General features: G+C 41.5%; 1 protein-coding gene across 1 annotated transcript in view; it reads left to right on the top strand.

Annotated features, from left to right (window-relative positions):
• LOC117254739 (noelin-2-like) overlaps positions 1-13,615 on the top strand; it is a 39,214-nt gene extending 25,599 nt beyond the window's left edge. Inside the window, exons 4-8 of the mRNA XM_033623135.2 lie at positions 2,428-2,647; positions 4,332-4,438; positions 10,217-10,393; positions 10,485-10,658; positions 12,750-13,615. Coding sequence (XP_033479026.2) covers positions 2,428-2,647; positions 4,332-4,438; positions 10,217-10,393; positions 10,485-10,658; positions 12,750-13,070 — 999 coding nt within the window. The 3' untranslated portion in view covers positions 13,071-13,615. The remainder of the gene's footprint in view (positions 1-2,427; positions 2,648-4,331; positions 4,439-10,216; positions 10,394-10,484; positions 10,659-12,749) is intronic.
• Positions 13,616-21,613: the final 7,998 nt, after the last annotated feature.

The following is a 21,613-nucleotide window of genomic DNA, read 5'->3' on the forward strand; positions in this document are numbered from 1 at the left end:
ATGTCTGAAAAGTATTTAGGTCCTGATTTGAAGATAACGGGAGGGATTAGACACATAAAGTGTTTGATTGACTGCCAAGCCTGTTTCCTGGATGTGTTGTTGTGTTTGTTTGTGGGGGTGTGAAATGTTCTGACGAGATGATAAGCTTTTTGTCTTCGCTTTTGACACTTCTTTTAATCCCTTTCTTTTTTCCATATCAAATCCAACTCCTCCCGATACACAGCAGTTTTTTTGGGGTGGGGGGATTTGAGGGTGAGAAGATATCCGAGTGTCGACTCTAAACAGAGAAATAAAAGTGGTATATTAGGAGCACCCTTTATCCTCCTGCTACAACACACACAGTCATGTGTCATACATTCAATGCATACACTAAATATCGATCTTCCCTCAAGCTGATTGCAGAAAAAAGTAATTTTCTCTCCATCCACACTGGCTCAAAGTTAGCCAGACAATTTTAAAAAAGATCTATTTTCAGTAATAGAAAAAGCTGTCTTTAACTGTTGGGAGGCCAAAATGCAGAAAAAGACTCATCTCTCCACTTTTCTCTCTCCATTTTATGCTGCTTATCTGGGTCGAAGTGCCAGCAAACTGTGCAGAGTAGCCCAGGCGTACTTTCCCTCAGCCACATCTTCCATCTCCTCCTGTGGGATTGTGAGGCGTTCCCAGGCCAGATGGGATATGTCGTCCCTCCAGCATTTTCTGGGGGCACTTTTCCATTTGGCTAACGCGGTCCCTCACTTGCATCTCTTCCTCGCATCTTAGCGAGAGAGATGTGAGACGCGAGGATGGAGAAGGCAATTACTTATGACGGACGGCATCTCAAATCTCACATGTGTAGGGATAATTAAGAAGAGGGAAAGAAGTACAAAAAGGGTTTGCACTCCCCAAAGATTGCTTCTTTCAATTTTCAAGGTGAAACATAAACACAGGAAGAAAATGCACATATGTTCTCACAATGCCTTCTTTATGGTGTGATAGTTGTTCATGTTTCATGTTTAATCCCTTTTAACTTTTCACCAAAGTGTCAATCAAGGTATTCCCAACAGGTGCACCAGGTGGCTACCTGTCGTTAGACCTGCCTCACTGAAACACAACTGAAATGTCTGCATATTTTTTTCCTCCTCTGCTGAAATTTGACATTGAAACCTGACTAAAAGAAGCAGTGTAAGTGTTTTTGCTGTGCAAACTGTTTTTGTACTAAAAAAATAAAACTAAGTGTGAATGAAAAGAATAACACCTTATGATTCCTGCTCCAATACAAAAAAAAAGTCTCTTGCGTTGTCAGTGTGTAATGGAATATCAGTGATAGAAATAGCTCTAATAGACTTTATTTTTTAGTAACTTCATTGATTAATTCTGTAGTTTGTCTGTGAAAGACCACAGGTACAGTTAGTCTGATACTTTTCAGGCTCAGGTGATAATAATAAATGTGACAGTGTGGCTGTATAGGACTGTATATTCTTCCTGACTGAGCCAAAATGCAAATTTAATGGAAAATAAGAAGAGAGGAAGAAAATAATGAAGAAAAAAGAGAAAACAGATTATCCACACAACTAATCATTCTATTTTATGAGTAATGAGTAACATTAGAGCTGCCATTTGTGCTTTAATTCATGCTTTCACAGGTAGTTTACCTAATTTACAGTATTTAAATTTGATTTGATTTAATTTCATTTTATTGTCAGATAAATTTGCATACCAGGATGTACAGTGTTTCATATGAATCCACATGAATACCAAACACAAAATGTAACCAAACAATAAAACCATACTACAAACGCTGCATATCATAGAAGACATTAGGACAAGCTGATGCAGTGCAGCAAATGAATCATTCCCTATTACATTCATAGTGCGACCCAGGTACACTGAGGCTACTTAGAACCCATACTTAGTTAATAGACTGACAGACTGAGCAACAAAACCCGTTCAGTCTTGCCTGTGGGACTTTATATCGTGCAGTAACATTAATTTTAAAATTCTGCTGCTTCCACAACAGACCAAATGTTCACTACACAGATTCACACTGAAGGAGTGTTGCTTTGAGATAAAAAAAACGTCCCCATAGAATCCACCTGTGGTTTCTGTAGAAACCTCCTCTCTCCTCGCTTGATCAATTTCCAGGTCACAGGCTGCAGGATGGAGGAGTGAGGACGGGAAGAAGACTAATTAGCTGAATGGAAAGTGCCTTGAGTCTATTCTAGAGTCCCTTCATCCACAGGGAAGTAGTCACACTCACACTAGGAGGGCGTCCTGACATGGAGCATAAACTACCTCATTTAGCTGTGAAGGAGCAGTGGTTTTATTCCAAGATAGCTCTCCCAAAAGAAAAAGAAAAAAAAGATGCTTTGTCAGATTTAACCACATTTCGTTGCACCCCATCTCCTCTCTAACTTATTTTTCTTCTCGTCTTTTATGCGCCCACAGGAGCTAAAGGGCCAGATGTCTCAGCTACGACCCCTACTGTCAGTGGTGGAGCAGTACAGATTGGACCTTCAGACACTGGCCACCCTGCGAATGGAGCTCCTCAACCTGTCAGTCATCCTGACATCCATTCAGGAAGAGATCGGAGCGTACGACTATGAGGAGCTTCAGCAGAGGGTTTTACTGCTGGAGACCAGGCTTCACAGCTGCATGAACAAACTTGGTATGTGTTGTAGGGACAGCAGCACTCAGTAATACACTGGAAAGTATTACTTATGCTGCCTTCAAAATAACTCATGAAATGTTAAACATTAAGTCAAATTCATGAAGTGTCAGGCATTTAAGTGGTTTAAAGGAGTACGTCACAGATTATACACATGAAGATGAGTTTATTATTTAGTCTCAAGGAGTACTCGGCCTGTGAAAATAGTTGTGACTGTGGAGAGAACTTTTTAAAACCTGAGAAATTTAACTCAGATTGGAGTTGAGCCTTGAAACTGTTAACAGAAAAATCAACATTATGAACTAGAGCAGTAAAGTTTAAAAGTGTGTGGATATGTAGCAGGCAGAGTGTTTCAGCCTCTGCTTTACTAGTTTTGACCGTTTTTAAATTTGTTTCTTGCAAGTCCCCCTTCCTCTCAAACCTCCACCTCTCTCCAGTCATGTCTTTTCTGTTAGGATTTTGTGGTAGGTAAACACATTTTTTCACAGCTCATACTTGGAGCACAGACTATTTTAAAGGACTTCATGAAATGTTGGTAAATTGAATACAGACTGATGGCAGGCAATGGCTGCTAATAAACAAGCTGGCCACATGACCTTGACAGGCACCATCACTCACTCCAAACTAGAAAATATGAACACAGATTGTTGCTTCACTCCCATAATGTTCCCCTTTTCAGTCCTCCCATGAGTCTGGAAGCCATTTCTGGGATTGTTTGTGGCCTGAAATGTCTGATTTCATAGCAGCTTTTCTTACAAAATGTGATGCATGTTGGAATGTGTTTAGGCATTTGGTTAATGGATGGTAATTGGATGGTAAATGGACCTGCAATTGTATAGCACCTTTCTAGTTTTTCCGACCACCCAAACTGCTATACCAGGATTTGTCACATTCACCCATTCATTCATTGGCCGAAGCTACCAAACAAGGTGCCACCTGCTGCTCAGTTACAGTAAACATTCACACACACTCACACACCATCGGCACAGCCATCAAGAGCAATTCAGGTTCAATATCTTGCCCAAGAAAACTTTGACATGTGGACTTGAGGAGCCGGGGATCGAACAGCTCTACCCCCTGAGCCACAGGGTCAAGTATAAATTGCAGTAATAGTTATATATTTGTGATAGAGTTGGAAATGGGTGAGGGTAGGGCAAAATCAGCTGATCAGGGATGATCAGCGGGTGGTCCAATGCAGCACTGAAGGACTGTCTTCGTGAGCCGCTTTCCTCCCGCTCTCTCTGCCTGGTTAGCAAAAGCTAACAGAGCAGCGGCTAACATCAGACACCAAGCCGTTAGACGGTCCAAACAATCTCACAGCAACACCGAAAACAACTCGGTTGTTAAACCCAGTTATAACTGTGGGGTAGTGTTAGCTGTGTGATGCTAACAGTTAGCCCTGTCACTGTGTGTGTGACTGTCCCAGGCCTGCAGCTCACACTTCAATTTGCTGTGCGCAGCGCTATGGTGAAATGAGATTTTACCTGTTTTAAATAGTCACATTTTTGGTAAAGTTGCATTGATTGGACCAAAGTGCAAGGTTGCACAGAATTCAGTTGAGTTGCGTTAGTTGTCGCAATCACAACATCCTGAAGGGACCGCTGTTTGCTTACTGCATATGTAAAACTCACTTTTTTTTAAACTTCTTTCAGATTTAATACAACACGTCTGTCTTTGTTAACAGGTTGTGGTCGTCTGACTGCAGTTAGTAGCCCAATCACCGTGAGAGCCTCAGGGTCCCGCTTTGGCTCCTGGATGACTGATGCCATGATTCCCAGCTCTGACAGCAGGGTAGGTGTGCAGTGTGTGTGTGTGTATGTGTTCATGACAATTGAAGCAGGTGTTGTAAATGTGGTCACAAGGTAGCCGAGCTCCATATTTTTCTTAGTGTATTTTTCTGTCTTCCTGCCTTACTTCCAACAGGACTCCTGTGTGCACTTTGTCTTCACTCGTTACAAGCTTCAGCCATTTCCTGCACACACACACACACACACACACACACACACTCTCTCTGTTCGGCGAGTGCATATTAAGCTAGTTGTCAAGGCGACTGTCTCCCAGTTGCCAGGTGTGATTTATATCGCCATGGTGACCCTTGCCTGTTCCCTATTAGAGCCTCTCCCTGGTGATGAGAAGGAGCTATACACAGCAGCAGTATCCCAGTTATTGCCTTCTGTTTCCCAGTTACCAGTGTGACTGTTACAGTTATGGGTTGGGGCTCTTTCCTGGTCCCTGTGTCTGTTTGCATATTTGTCCCGAGCTCTCTCTGTCTCTGGCTGTTAATGCTGTATACACAGTGTCCCTAAATCTGAGTGAGACACTCAGCAATGCACAAGTAATGCATTTTATACAAATACAGTAAATATTTTTTTCTGGATTTGTTTTATAAATGAGCCAGTGGAACTATAAAAAGCTGTAATCTTGCTGAAATCACTTTTATCTTGCTTTTCTTCAAGCTTCGAGAAACCCTGTGGAGTTCTCTTGTAAACAAACTTGTTATGTTTACATTAAGTGTTAGAAATGCACTGTGTGTTTCCTTGAGGCCTAACGAATGTGCTGGATGCATTTCCTTCCTCACAAAACATTTGCACAGCTCATTTTTTGAACATTTTCAAACCTGCATTATTTAAACCTTTTATATTTCAAGGAGAACTGGATTCATTCCTATGAAAGTCGTTCACTGGGCAAATACACTGAAAAAGCAATGAACTTATTGCATTAATTTATCAACAACAAGAGTCTTTGTCTCTCTTAAGAAATAGATATTTAAATCCAAATAGCGATGTCTGTGAACTCTTCTAGCATTACTGCACAGATGATGGCCTTTGATATTTCATAAGGTCGTGATTATGAGGTTGCGTATATAGAGCATCAAAAACATCACCTACCAACTGGCAAATATACATAGATTTAGTTTTCAATTTTTTTTCTATAAAAGGAAAAATCGTTTAAATTTTATAAATCTTTTAGTGAATTTAAAGGTGTGTGAAACTAGTGACACACACACACACACACACTGTAAGTAAAGTCACTCTCATACATCCTTTGGTATCCATGACTACAGTGTCTGCACAGGGTCCCAGTTTGGCATTTATGAATTCTTCATTAGCTCATCAGTGTGTGAATGTGTGTGCACGCATTGTACTTTGCACACTCACACACACACACACACACGCCTGCACACACCTGTCGCTGTATTCGAGAACAGCTGCTGAGGTGTGGATATCCCCTGATCTGTCAAGATGTCTCTGCTGATAGTGTGAGAGGGAGAGAGAGGATGAGAGAGAGAATGGGGCCTGTTGGTGAGGAGAGGTGAAGCAGAGACTGGAATGAAAGAGGGGGTGGACAGGAAGAAGAAGAAACAAAGAGAGTAGGGGGGAAGCTGGGGAAGGTTGATCAAAAGAGCAACAGTCGGGACAGACAAGCGGGATGGTAAAAAAAAAGCGAGGGAGGTGACAAAAAAGAAAAGACAACAGAGAGGGAGAGGGGGAAAAGAGGTCAAGACAGGCAGTATTTAAAGGGTCACTGGTTGCTGTGATCAGTCTTTTCCTCCATACTAACCGTGAAGCAATCCTTTCTTAGCGTGACTCCTCTATAAGAAATACAAGATGACATCCACAATGTGTGTTGTTTAAAAATGCTTGAAAAAGTTCAGCTTAAAATAATGAGGTTGCGGAAGTCTGATTTAGACGAATTAAGTGTCAAACTGCAAGATGAAAAGACGAGAAATTAAAGTTATGTCATGTTTTTTCTTCTCCGTTTTAAACCCTCTTTTTGAGTTTAGGTCTATATGTCATATTTTTGTAGTTTTGGAAGCTGTGTACATTGCCCCCTCGGTGACCTATGCAGAGGCATAATTTCAGCTTTACAAAGTGATCTACCAGGACTGTACGTTCGTGTTTGACAAGATAACAAAGTGTCTTATGATGATGCATTGTGTTGCTGCAAAGAAGGAGCTAAATTCAGCTTTTTTATCTGTATTGAGCACATGATTCTCGCGTAACTTCACCAACTGAACTACTGTTAGAGCCAAGAGCTGATCATTAATTGTTAAGAAAGCAATCTCTACGATCAATTTATATATATTTAAAGGTCCTGTATGTGACATTCAGACCACTATTTGCTATGTGAAGATATAGTGGCGTCCTGAGCAGAGAATAAAGTCACACTATTTCTACGTGTGTTATAATCTGAGCTTCTCTGCGTTTTGTTGTGGTAAGCAGCTCCGACCTCACATGCATGTTGTGCAGGTATGTATCCCACTGGCTTGCTCACTGCCACCGCTTTACACTGTGCTCATACGGCAGTTACTGCTGATATTGGAATGACGTCATCACATAACGTAGCACCCACCCTCCCATTCACCCCCGGTTAACCATAAGCTCTGTCAGCACCGTTACTGTTGTTTATGGAGTACTATTAGCTGCTAGCTCAGCCATCTGCATTTTAAGAACTGTGTCAAGACAACTTGTATGCTTTGAATTTTGCATAGAGCCCTTTAAAGCAATAATGATCAGGTATCCACGGTAATGTATTTTTTTCACGATACATCAGAAAGAAAGTGAAAATCCTGTTAAAGCAACTGTGCTTTGAGCTTGTGTCGTACTATGTGTACTTTGGCAGTTCCATAAAGCTAAAGATACCTCTTTGTTGAGCTGTTTCTACCTGTGTGTCAGTAAACTTGCAGTCTCGCTCAGTAACACAAATCATCGGCTACTTCTTCATTAACTCTAGGTAAGATAAATTAACACATACGAATCACTAAAGTGCTACATGTCCTGCTGTCAGTGTCCAGTCAGTTCATGTTTAATCCTCTTGGTTAGTTTGTAAAAAGTTAGTTTGAACACAAAGCTGACCAGAACTGAAAAATGGTAATACTCCATGCTTTTTCTTTGTCCTGAAACCAACTGAGCTAATCTACACGTGTGAAACCGACCTAAGACATCGTAGCCCAGGCAATGACACACATTTGATTTTTCTAACAAGGTGCATTTAAGATGAAATATTGTCACAGAACAAGAGCTGTGGATTTTGTTCTCAAGTGTAGTTTAACTTCGAAGAGATCACTTCACGGCAGGAGTATTGTATTATGATAGACTTAAAAAATCTGAACCTTTCCTTTAGAAAAGTATGAGGGAAGGCCAACTGGGAAGGAACAGAAAGAAAACAGTGCAACAATCTGTAAAACTAAGGTGTGAGTTCAGGAAACAGCAAAAAAAACATCCCCACTCACTTTCTAACACGCACCGTTCGTTGTATAATCAGCGTCTGGGGCTTGTTTATATAAAGCAAATGGTGCATTCAAATGCGAGACGATTACAGCTGCCAGAAAACAAAGGGATTCCAGTTCCTTTGAAGCACTGTTTTAAAGGGAATTAAAACAGAGAAAGCTTCATCAGATGAGCTGGTGAAGCAGGGAGAAAAATAGGTTGGAACAAGAAGTATTAGTGGAGAGAAGAGACTGTTGGTGGTAGAGAGAGAGCAATCAGTCCATTTCATTGTCTTTGCAAACCTCAAGCTAAGTCTCAGTTAAACACTGTGCTATTGAAGGCCCTCAAAATCACTGCAATCAGCAGCCTTTGTCAGAAAGTCTAATTCAATGTGATTTTAAATATTGCGACCACAGATTAACTGTAATTTAAAAAATGATGCTGCCACTGCAGGAGAGATTTCTTCGACCCACGAAAAAAAGATCCTTTTCATCTGCTTCCTCCTCTCTGTCTTCTGTACTTTGTGCAGAGGGAATAACGAGCATCCTTTTCACCAACAATGCTCTCTTTTGCCAAAGCTCTCTGCCCTTTTCTTTCATCTATTTCACCTCTCGTCCCTCTTTGGGTAATTAATCCTCCATGCTGTCGACGCTCAATTTTCCTCCCATCTCGTTTCTTCTCCCCCCTTCTCTCCTTCTCTGTCCATTTGTTTCTCCAGCGATCTCTTTCACTGACTGTGAGAGGGAACACCATCTAGCAGATTTTATTAGCTGAACTAGCAAGTGTTAGCTTATTAATGTTAACTCCTGTGACTGGCTAACTCTTCTTAAAACACGTGGACTCAACATGTATGATATCATGCTAAAAGACCGAAGCTACAGCTGCACGTCCCAGGAAAAAGTCAGTATCTTTGCCAGTTGTTGATTCATGCAGAAGACATGGAAATTACAAAACAGCACTGTTGTTGTATTGCAGGCTAAACCTTTGCTCTTGAATCATAGTGCAGTTAGATAAAGAAAAGTGCAGGATCAGGCATGTGGATGTTACATTTAGAGGTTAGGTTAGATTTAAACTTTAATGGTTATCATTTCAAACAGCTTTTGTTTTGTACTTTTGCAAGAGGAAAATCTTTCAGCATGACCCATGTGTAAGACAAGCATAACACTCTCTTGTGTAACGAGTTTGGCTGAGGTCGCTGGAGTGTAAACTTCCTCACTCGCTCAAACAGAGACAATAGCATTACCCTATAATCTCTGATATAGCAGCAGGAGCAGGATCAGCCAGGGGCATACTTGTTGTGTGGCATGGCTGAGGTTAAACCCTTTGTAAAACATGAACAAAAACATACAGGAAGTGTGTGCCATAAAACTTTTATCCAGTGTAAAATATTGCCAAATTGCTGACATTTTGTTAGAAGCAATATTTACAGAAAAATCAATTCTTCTTCACCACTCTAAAACAGTAGCTCCACAGCTCAACCTGCAGTATAAGCTACTGTTCTAAAGCAGTGAAGAGGGATTGATTTATGGGAAAATGCCATTTAATCTTTAAATCAAAGGTTATTAATAAATTACATGGTATAGATCAGTTCTTTCTGATACTGGTATTGGTACTGGAGCAACTCTAGTTGTATGTATAGTAGCTAACAACAGAGAGCAAGCTGTATCTAGCATGCTGCTCAGTGGCATTGATACACAGTGTGTACTTCTGGCAGTAGTAATGCATTACTAATAAATATTTCTGGTAGATCTCAAGAGCTTGCACTCGACACTTCAGTTCCTTGGGTCCTCAACACCAGCCAAGTGTGAACTCAGTCGAATGAATGGTTGTTGAGAAAGTCAAAGGACAGACACACAGAGACTCCTTTCATTATATTTAGATACTGCATGTTAAGTTACCCTCAATTTACTTTAATATTATAAATGTACTAATGTAAAATGTGTTATAAAAGCACAGCCTTGTAAACACTTTGGATATCAAGTATCACTCTTACTACAGCCCCATGCACACCTCTTCAGCATACAGAGAAATCACCAGCTTGACAGACCCACTGTGCCTAGTTACGGTTGCTAAGCTATGATTAGACAACCGCTGTTCGGGTGAGGAGTTTACTGTATGGTCAGTCAAATTAAATGTCTTTGGTTTGCTGTCACTCATTTCATCAGGTTAAGGTGTGCAGTGGCCATTAGGGACAGTGTTTAAGTATGAGTCATAAGCAGAACACCATGTCATGATGTAATCAGGCTGCTGGTGAGCGTGGCAGGTGACCATGATGGGTCTCTCTGCAGATTTCACAGGATCTAATGCTGCATCCTGCATACAGAGATAAACCTTCTGTTTCTCTTTCTTCCTCCATCAGGTGTGGTCCATGGACGGCTACTACAAGGGCAGGCGTGTGTTGGAGTACAGAACCATGGGGGATTTCACAAAGGGGCAGAACTTTGTGCAGCATCTGTTGCCCCACCCCTGGGCAGGAACTGGCCACGTGGTGTACAATGGGTCACTCTACTACAACAAACACCAGAGCAACATCGTGGTAGGAGACTTGCTGGAATGGAAACACAGGAGAAATATCAGTTTCATAATTATATGATGAGAGTGAGAGACGCACATGTCTGTCTTTCCAGGTTCAGTACCATTTCCGCTCTCGCAGTGTGTTGCTCCAGCGCAGCCTGAGTGGAGCTGGCTACAACAACACCTTCCCCTACAGCTGGGGAGGATCCTCTGACATCGACCTCATGGCGGATGAGATGGGCCTGTGGGCGGTATACACCTCCATCCCAAATGCTGGAAACATTATGGTACAGTCTGTGTGTGTGTCTGTGTGTGTGTGTGTGTGTGTGTGTGTGTGTGTGTGTTTATGTGTGTGTGCTCCTGCACTCAACAAAATAACAAGCAAAAAACATTAAGAGATGTTTAAACTTTATTTAAAGTTAAATGACTGAAACTGAATCTAAACCCACTGATGTATCTGTTCCAGTCTGAAGTTCCTGCTGTCAGCAGGTTTGCTTTACCTTTCAGAAGTCACAAACTCCCACGCTTTTTAAAAATCCATTAGAACAGCTGAGACAGATTGCTGCATTGAATAATGTAATCTATCATAAGGAACAGCACGGATACTGCAGTCTTTCCTCACATGAATTAAATATACAATTTACAGCTAATTTTCTCTGTTTCTGTGCACCTGTTACAACCCCCTGCCTACACCAGGGGACAAGAATGCGTGTGTGTGTGTGTGTGTGTGTGTGTGTGTGTGAGAGAAAGAGAGAGAGAGAGAGAGAAAGAGAGAGAGAGAGAAAGAGAGAGAGAGAGAGAGAGAGAGAGAGAGAGAGACATAATGTAAAGATTGATGAACGGGTTTCAAAAACATGAAAACAAAAGGAACTGAAACGTCTAGGGGTTTACCACCGTAAGAGTAATAAACAAAAAACTATTCATACATCTAAAACAAAAACTAAATTACAACCCAAAGAAAAACACTGAATACCCTGGGGAGGAAAAAGCAGGATGCAATAAAATCCAGGCTCATCTCCAAAGACCTTTTACTGAAAGTACAAAAGTACAAGGTACCACGTAAAGCAATTACTTCTCACTTAACGTCTCCCCCAAACATCAACTGTTCAATCATAAGTCAAGTTTGCATCCAGAATTTAGAATTCATCCATGGACGTTTTTATGTTCACAATGATTCATTCACTTGGTCTATTTGCATTTTGACACATTTGGGATTTATTGATACACAAACTTTTCCACCTGAGCCCACTGTAAAAACCTGATTGCAATGCATTTACCTTTTTCTCCTGAATTTTTTGGCATTTCCACTTTTTTTTTTTTATTTGCAGATTCAAAATGTGCATGAAAGCAGGTGCCTAGAAATTCACTTACAGCTTAGTAACCATGACTAGGCACAACAGGTCTGTAAAGCTTTGACAGGCCTGTTTTATACATAAACACATGACAAAAAAAAAACAATTTGACGATGAAATGATCTTTTTTTTAAGAAGGATTGGTAGAGAGCAGGACATTCTACAATTGGAAACACATTTGTTTATGCTCTCTGTTTCAAATTGGTTCTTTTTGTGACCCTGGACCGTCCTGACTATCCACAGTAAACTCTGAAAAACTTTTTGTTGCTGTCATCTCTGGAGCTGCCCCTTGCGCGGTAAATGTTCAGTTACACATTTACGCGGTTAGCACAAGCTAACACAGCAGCAGCGGCTAACATCCAACACTGAGCTGTTAAACAGTCCCAACAAACTCACACTGACACTGAAACAGTTCGACTCTGTTGTTAAACCTGTTGGTAACGATGGCTGTGTGGTTCTAACCTTCAGCCTTGTCACAGTGTGTGTGTGTGTGGTCAGGTGGACTCTCACAACTGTCACCAATGCGGAGCTCACACTCCTGCAGCAGCAGCTACAACCCATACAGCCTGTGGTGTGGTGAAGTCAACACTTGAGTTTTATTTTTATTTATTTATTTATTTATGTTTTGAGTTGGCAGTAAAGTGTGCCGAAATGCCAACAAAATGTTCAATATTACGGTTATGCTACACGCCACTCCATTCACATTTTGAGTATCACATGAAGCACTCAACTGGTATCAGCTGTTCATATTGGTATCACTTAAAGGGTACCAGTACAGGTACTGGTTTCCTAATTTTTAAATGATACCCAGCCCTCATTTCAAACATATCTTTGCCATTTCTACACTGCTTGGTGCTTGTCGGCTGGCATATATGCCAGTACAGATGTATCTACAGTGAGCTAGTATCAGCTGATAAACCAGCTTTGTTCATTCACAAAAATACAAGTAAAAAAGGCTTCTTCTCATAACTGTGTGAACTGTTGAATGATCTTGTGATCTCAGTGACCCTTTCTCTCTGTATGTAGGTGAGTCGTCTGGACTCCCGCTCGCTGGAAATCATCCGCAGCTGGGACACGGGGTTTCCTAAGCGCAGCGCAGGGGAGGCCTTCATGATTTGCGGTACCCTGTATGTCACCAACTCTCACCTGGCCGGGGCCAAGGTACACTTTGCCTACCACACCAACTCCTCAACGTACGAGTACACTGACATCCCCTTCCATAACCAGTACTCCCACATCAGCATGATGGACTACAACCCCAGAGAGAGAGCGCTGTACACCTGGAACAACGGACACCAGGTGCTCTACAACGTCACACTGTTTCACGTCATCAGGAGTGACGGATAGATCAACACGCTGGATAGGCTAAAAAAAAAAGAGAGGGAGTATTTGGGTCGTTAAAGGGTGATGCAACTTACAACACACACATACACATGCACACACAATGGCCATCCACATCAACGGGAAAATGAGAACTGTCTGTGTTTGAATTTGAATGACTTCTAGACTACGAGAGCTCACAGAGCTAATAACTAGACACAAAACACAGTTGTCGAACACATGCCTAAAGGTCACAGACAAGAGTATTCATCATGGAGAAGAAGAATATTAACTGCTTCTGCTACAGGGACGCTGTTAGAACGAAGTCAGACAGTTTGAGCTCATCCATATTCTGTTGCGTTTTATTCCACTTGTGTCTCAAGAAGTAATTTTGGAAGTTGAGGTCGATCGTTGAAAAAAAAAAAATGCAGCTCGTGAAATGAATTTCAACTCTCTTCAAACTTCGAGCTCTGGTGATGGACCTGACGGAGATATTCTGGGTTTGTGATGTGATCGTGGAAGTGTTCAGTCAGCATGGTTGTTCATTCAATAAACATTACTGTCAAACTTTACCAAGACTTTTGTCTTGTCTGTTTTGAAGCAGGGAGCGGAGAGACGTTATGAGAGAAATAAGTTTTTACCTTTTTTGTACAAACCTGTTTGTCTGGACAGAATGTAGATTTCCCTCTCTTCTACAACCTTTTACACAACAAAGGCTTAAACAGAGATCATAAAATGTAAGACCACCACCAAAGAGTCACCTAAATAAACAGTATTTATTCCTAAATAAGAGTAGCTTACAAATAAGACAAGGGGACTCAACCTTAAAAATAAAAAAGGAAAATGCTGAGAAATACAATAGAAAGCTTACCTAACCACACCAAACAACACAAACAAACAGGACTACTGATGACCCACAACCAAAATCAACAGTAAAATATCTATAACCTAACAAAGAGTTTGTGTCTTTCTCTCCACTCTGCCATCTGTACTTTACAGGTATGCAGCCTCAGTCAGCTCAGGTGCTCTCTTGTGCCTTTCAGGGTCTGGAGAGGTGATAGCAAGATGTTTTAAGGCCCTGACAGACCAAGCTGATGGTCAGCCATCGGTCAAAGTTGGGCCGTTGGTGAGCGTCTGCTGCCCTCATCCGTGCCTTTGTTGGCGCTAGTAGGCTTTTTTTTCCGCTGGCAAAAGTGGAGTCAATTAAATGAGATCACTCTAGTTGGAAGTTCAGCTCAGTGAGACGGAAGTGAGAAAAATAACCAAAGAGCTAAAGTCAAGAGGGAGTGAGATCAACACAAACTTGTCATATGAGGTAAGATTGTTTTTTTTTTTGAGCCATTGAGCTCTTTAGCAGAAACTATAAATATGTTCTTTCAGCATTGGGTTGTTTTATTAATGTGCTAACTGGCTAACTAGCGCCAAGATGGTCTGCTGGTTTCCCTTTTGAATGACAACCGCCATCTGCTGGTATGGAGGGGTATGTCCTCTCACACAGGTGCATAACATACACATGATTGGCCGTCAGTTTGGTGTGTTCATGTGCAACTTTTCCGCTAAGACACAGCAGGTGGCTCTTGTCCCTAGTTCTCTGATGTCGGTTTGGCGTGTCTGGGCCTGTAGAGGAGAGAAAAGAAAAACAACAAAACAAAAGGTGAGGTAACACCCGCAGACTGTACGTGTAACACCCCTACAGAGGTGTAGTGGCGGCAGGTATCCACCTCTGGGCAGAGGGATTTACTTACACTTCCTAAAAAACAGTCACAAATGCTCATCAGCAAGGCTGCAGCCGAGGATGCTACCGTCTTTAGTGTAATCTGTGGCGTTTACCAAACAAGAGACTTTTGTTATCTAACTTTGACTTTTAAAGCAGGTCCTAGGCAATATTAGTAACCCTGTAAAATGCCCCTAAGCCTGAGGAGAAGAGCTACCTTAAGGACAAATTCAGGGAACAAAATTCCCTTACCTTGTCGTTCATAAGTCACAATCATCATTGGGGGAGGAATGAAATAAATGAGTGTAATTAAAACATTAGCTAGCTAATCGGACACACAACTAAAAATGTAGTGAAACACACTGAAGCAAATTAATTAACTTTGCCAAAAAGGAAAAAACTGTTGAACTCCCCCTCACAGACAGGAGAGGAAGATGATGAGACAGATTTAAGTTAATGACAAACACCGGTGGTACCAGAGAGGATGGAGGCCACAGTGATCACCAACTGGTGGTGAAAACAATATAGATTCAGAGAATTTACCCAACACCATGTGCAGTCACTGTGTTGCTTGTCCCAAGAGCTCAAATTAAGCAGCATCACACAAGAGGAAGTGTTGTTGTACTGAATATAAGCACGACTGTGATTCAGTCGTAGGAGAAGATAACCACATGTTTCAATTAATTACACAGCCAATGCAATAAGAGTCTGTTGACAGTCGCTCTGGTGCCATGTGTGATTCTGATGTGTTTAAAGCTTGATCAGACAGCACGTTGGTCTGCAGTGAAGCATCCAGGCTTTCCTTTGTTGTCTTCTGATGACCATTCATAATTGAACTCAAATGTTATTAGTGGAAATAAGCTTGGTATGTCTGCAGGCTAATTAATGGTTAGTGTAATTAACGTTTTAGAACACCTGTAAAGCAGAGGGAAACATGCATAGTGATGTTGTACTCTACATCAGCATTCATTAATTGCCTCTTGTCCAGTTTAACTACTTTGTCAGAACTTGCTGTTGTATAATACACAACTATATCATGCAAGTAGGCCTCGTGCCCAGACACCCAAGACAGAATTGTGTTAATCAAACACTATAAAGTAGCAGCTGTGTTGCGCCTGCCAAACAGTGCAACCATCACCGCAGAGAAGCATCAAAAACCTTTCAGTAGATTCAGTTTTGTCACACAGGTAGCACTGCAGACACACATAAACGTCTTTGACTGGAGCTCCCTCCCCCCCCGTGGCCCAATTGTCAAAAAACGCGCGCTAAAGTGCCCTCCTGGGAGCCAAAGCGTGCACTAAAGTGCCCTCCTGGGAGCCAAAATGCGCGCTAAAGTGCCCTCTTGGCAGCCAAGATGCCCTCCTGGGAGCCAAAACATACGCTAAAGTGCCCTCTTGGCAGCCAAAGTGCCCTCCTGGGAGCCAAAATGCACACTAAAGTGCCCTCCTGGGAGCCAAAACGCACACTAAAGTGCCCTCCTGGGAGCCAAAGCGTGCACTAAAGTGCCCTCCTGGGAGCCAAAACGCGCACTAAAGTGCCCTCTTCGGAGCCAGAAAACACACTAAACTGCCCTCTTGGCTGGTTAAAACATTACTGTTGCAATGACTTTTATGTTGGGCCCTTTTTTGATCTATATTGAGCCAGATCTATATCTCACAGAACCAGTTTGGATTATCTGGTGCTAATATGGTGTTAAAATGCACTAGAATACAGGAAATGGCATATACTTACTGTAATTGAAAATTTTCTGGGGGAGGACCCCCAGACCCCACCAGGCATTTATTTCTTTCATACATCCGTCTCTGTGTGTTCTTCACAATCCAGTGTTGAATCTACACAGTTCTCGTGGATGCTGATCCTAACTACAAACTAACTTGAGTAGTCTGTCTAGTTAGTCTGTTTTAAGGCTATATAATGTGCCATTTGTATAACATATAAACATGTCTAAAATGCCCTCGAAAACACGTGGAACTTAGTGCCCTCTTCAGTGGCGAGAACGTGCTGTATGTGCCCTTTTTTTTCTTTTCGCCCCTGCCCTTCAAAAAGTCTTCACGCCACTGCTCTGAAGTCACATCCATAGGATCAGTGTTAATTATGGGTTCTCTGTGTGTAATGACGTTTTTCATTGGTTCTAATGGATCCAGGCAGTGTTCTGGAGGATCAGAGTTCAGAGGAGAACGTCATTTTGATTTTGGTTCAAGCAAAGCTGTAAAGGTTAACCTGCTCATTATTATTTAAGTGGCTATTATGAGCTGAAAATGGAGGGTGACGTCCCCAGAGATTAGTCAATATGGAGACCAGCAGACACACAAAAACAAACACACACACAATCATATGTGAAGATATAAGGTCACAGGAACACACAGCACATGCCGCACATAGACAACAGACATGTCGGCACGAAGAAGGAGAGGCAGGTGTAACAGACAGTCGCACTGATGATGAGATGAAACGCTGGATCGATACAAGCGATGGAGGATAATAAAGGAGGTCAGCTATATGTGGGTCTAATTGTGGAAACATCACGAATGGCCATTCTGTTGCCATGGTGACTGTAATGATGTTGTCTCTAACTACCCCGAGTTTGGATCATTGCTTTGAAAAACCAGATATGACTCCACATCCCCCACTGGATCTCCCTCCATCTCATTTTTTTATTTGAGACATTTAATTAATATAATGATGAGATTACATATTATTTCACTAAGCAAATCAAAACTTCTCCACACAGACACTTAAGTGATCCGTACACCCAGAGGAAAAATGCAATCTCATGCCCATAAAGTGTGAAGTTCATAACATTTTAGGGCATATTTCCCAGCTTTCCTCAGCCTGCTTCATTGACTTCTTCTGCAGCATGTGAGTTCCTGAGAGAAAACAGGTGTGAACCGGCTGCACCTGTTCATTTCCACTGCGACAACAATAATTAGTTGATTATAACCAGAACAAGGCAACACTCATATAATTACAGCAGTTATATAAATGCCTTAACAAGGTTTTCTCTCTTGCATCAAGGTCGTACTGTGATGATGATCGACGGAGCTAGTTAATAAACTTCTGCATCAAGCTCAGATCTCATTAGCACTCTGTTTAACAAATTGCCCCTCGCTCAGCCCTGAAATAAAGACGTGACAGTTCTGATACTGTTCATAAATAAATGCAATGATATTTGTAGACTGTAGTCTGGTTTATATTGTGCGTTTGTGTATTAATATAGTGTGCTAAAACGAATGACGACAGAATATTGACTTCTGTTTGCAGGTCAAATTTGAACAAAGTTGAGCTCTGACTTGCTGAAAAAGGACACCACAGAAACAGGAAATGTGTGCTTGACTTCTTGCTTCAGTCATATGGTCTTCAGCTGAAGTGAGTGAGATACAGAGTTAATTTTCACAGGATGTAACTGGATTTTTTTGGTGGGTTTCCACTTTGGGGCAGCCAAAACAAGTTGTAAACAAAACCGATATACCGTCAGATTTTTAGTTGATACTACAAAAGAATTAGCAAACAGTTGCCTATTTACATGTCCAGCTGACTCCCAGCAACATCATCTCTCATTTAGAGTTGTGTTTCTGTCCACCTGATTAATGTACGTTCAATATTCATTCTCTTTTTGCTTTGTATTTACTCTCCACCTACTTCAGGGTGACCAGATGTCTCCCTTTTCTGAGGACAATCCAGGTTTTTGGTGGCCAGAAAATGTTTTTAATTGCTCTCATGCACTGACTGTGAGATTTGTGTTATTGACACTTTTTACATGTTGCATACCACATGTCCATGTCTCATGCAGAGCCAAACAAATAGGCCTATGTGTAATTGTTAATGCGACCGCTGATCACAGAGCTGACAGCAGAGCTTCTCCTCACAGCGAGAAATAAGTGTCTGAAATAACAGTAACTTCTTTAGACCTCTACAGACTACTTTGTTTTAGTCTCAGGTTAGTCAGATTTTGAGTGTGGAAGGCTATTTCCAGCTCTAGAAGAAGTACTCAAAACTTTGTCTTGCATAAAACTGTTAATAGCACACAGCAAAGCTAAAGTCAAAGTCCTGCAGTCAGGAGAGAAATTATCAGCACAATGTATTTAAATTTAATTAAAGTCTGTTCTAGGTGGAGTTTTTTTTATTCTTTTGTAATGCTAGATAGTTTAATAAATAATAATGCATTATGTTTCAGTTGTTATATTTTGTGAATAAGAATCTGCAACATCTGCATCTGTCAGGTACAATGTGTTCATCTGAAGTATAACTATACTGTTGCTTTTTCTAAAGGGAGCTTTGGGGACCTTTTGTAAGTGATTTTGGGGTACAATGAGTTACAATAGTAACATTCGTTCATTTTTTATATCTAAACATATATATATATATATATATATATATATACAGTACAGGCCAAAAGTTTGGACACACCTTCTCATTCAATGCGTTTTCTTTATTTTCATGACTATTTACATTGTAGATTCTCACTGAAGGCATCAAAACTATGAATGAACACGTGGAGTTATGTACTTAACAAAAAAAGGTGAAATAACTGAAAACATGTTTTATATTCTAGTTTCTTCAAAATAGCCACCCTTTGCTCTGATTACTGCTTTGCACACTCTTGGCATTCTCTCCATGAGCTTCAAGAGGTAGTCACCTGAAATGGTTTTCCAACAGTCTTGAAGGAGTTCCCAGAGGTGTTTAGCACTTGTTGGCCCCTTTGCCTTCACTCTGCAGTCCAGCTCACCCCAAACCATCTCGATTGGGTTCAGGTCCGGTGACTGTGGAGGCCAGGTCATCTGCCGCAGCACTCCATCACTCTCCTTCTTGGTCAAATAGCCCTTACACAGCCTGGAGGTGTGTTTGGGGTCATTGTCCTGTTGAAAAATAAATGATCGTCCAACTAAACGCAAACCGGATGGGATGGCATGTCGCTGCAGGATCCTGTGGTAGCCATGCTGGTTCAGTGTGCCTTCAATTTTGAATAAATCCCCAACAGTGTCACCAGCAAAACACCCCCACACCATCACACCTCCTCCTCCATGCTTCACAGTGGGAACCAGGCATGTGGAATCCATCCGTTCACCTTTTCTGCGTCTCACAAAGACACGGCGGTTGGAACCAAAGATCTCAAATTTGGACTCATCAGACCAAAGCACAGATTTCCACTGGTCTAATGTCCATTCCTTGTGTTTCTTGGCCCAAACAAATCTCTTCTGCTTGTTGCCTCTCCTTAGCAGTGGTTTCCTAGCAGCTATTTGACCATGAAGGCCTGATTGGCGCAGTCTCCTCTTAACAGTTGTTCTAGAGATGGGTCTGCTGCTAGAACTCTGTGTGGCATTCATCTGGTCTCTGATCTGAGCTGCTGTTAACTTGCCATTTCTGAGGCTGGTGACTCGGATGAACTTATCCTCAGAAGCAGAGGTGACTCTTGGTCTTCCTTTCCTGGGTCGGTCCTCATGTGTGCCAGTTTCCTTGTAGCGCTTGATGGTTTTTGCGACTCCACTTGGGGACACATTTAAAGTTTTTGCAATTTTCCGGACTGACTGACCTTCATTTCTTAAAGTAATGATGGCCACTCGTTTTTCTTTAGTTAGCTGATTGGTTCTTGCCATAATATGAATTTTAACAGTTGTCCAATAGGGCTGTCGGCTGTGTATTAACCTGACTTCTGCACAACACAACTGATGGTCCCAACCCCATTGATAAAGCAAGAAATTCCACTAATTAACCCTGATAAGGCACACCTGTGAAGTGGAAACCATTTCAGGTGACTACCTCTTGAAGCTCATGGAGAGAATGCCAAGAGTGTGCAAAGCAGTAATCAGAGCAAAGGGTGGCTATTTTGAAGAAACTAGAATATAAAACATGTTTTCAGTTATTTCACCTTTTTTTGTTAAGTACATAACTCCACGTGTTCATTCATAGTTTTGATGCCTTCAGTGAGAATCTACAATGTAAATAGTCATGAAAATAAAGAAAACGCATTGAATGAGAAGGTGTGTCCAAACTTTTGGCCTGTACTGTATATATATATATATATATATATATATATATACATATATATATATATATATATATATATATATATATATATCATAGTTTATTGCAGTGCAACATACCATGGTCAAATGAAAAGCTAATTGTCCTCCTTTCCTTTTTCATAGTTTATACCAATGGCGGCGTGGTGGTAGAGTGGTAGCATTGTTGCCTCACAGCGAGAAGATTCCTGGTTTGAACCCAGGGTGGGTTTTCCCAATGCTTTCTCTCACAATCCAAAGACATGCAGGTTAGATTAATTGGTGCATGTAGGTGTGAATGGTTGTCTGTCTCCATGTGTCAGCCCTGTGATAGTCTGGCAACCTGTCTAGGGTGCACCCTGCCTCTCACCCAATGTCAGCTGGGATAGGTTCCAGCCATCCCGCAACCCCCAACAGTATAAGTGGTTATGGAAAATGAATGAATGAATGATACCATTGGATGTTTTAATTATATTGATCACCAAACTGGAAATGTCCCTGGTTTTCATTCCCGAAATCTGGTCACCTTAACCAACATCCAAGAGAAATATCTGTCTTCAGCTGCTGAACGCTCCACTATGTTCACCAGGTAGTTGCTAACTTTGTCTGTCTGCTGTTTGGAGCTGAGCAGGTCGCATACAGTTGTTATATTTTAACATTTTTTTCTACTGAAAACAGCTTCACCCTGCTGTGTCTAGAAAGGGATGAGAATGATAGTCACTCAGCAGGCAAGTGACTGTCACCTGCCAAAATGATATTTGTGCTGAGTGTAGGCAGTGCCGGCTGTGATGCACATCGAAAGCTAGCTTGCCGGCTAGTGTTAGCTAGCTTGCCAATAAATACCACAGAATATGATG

Source organism: Epinephelus lanceolatus, chromosome 3 (assembly GCF_041903045.1).
Source record: "Epinephelus lanceolatus isolate andai-2023 chromosome 3, ASM4190304v1, whole genome shotgun sequence".
Classification (NCBI taxonomy): Eukaryota; Metazoa; Chordata; class Actinopteri; order Perciformes; family Serranidae; genus Epinephelus; species Epinephelus lanceolatus.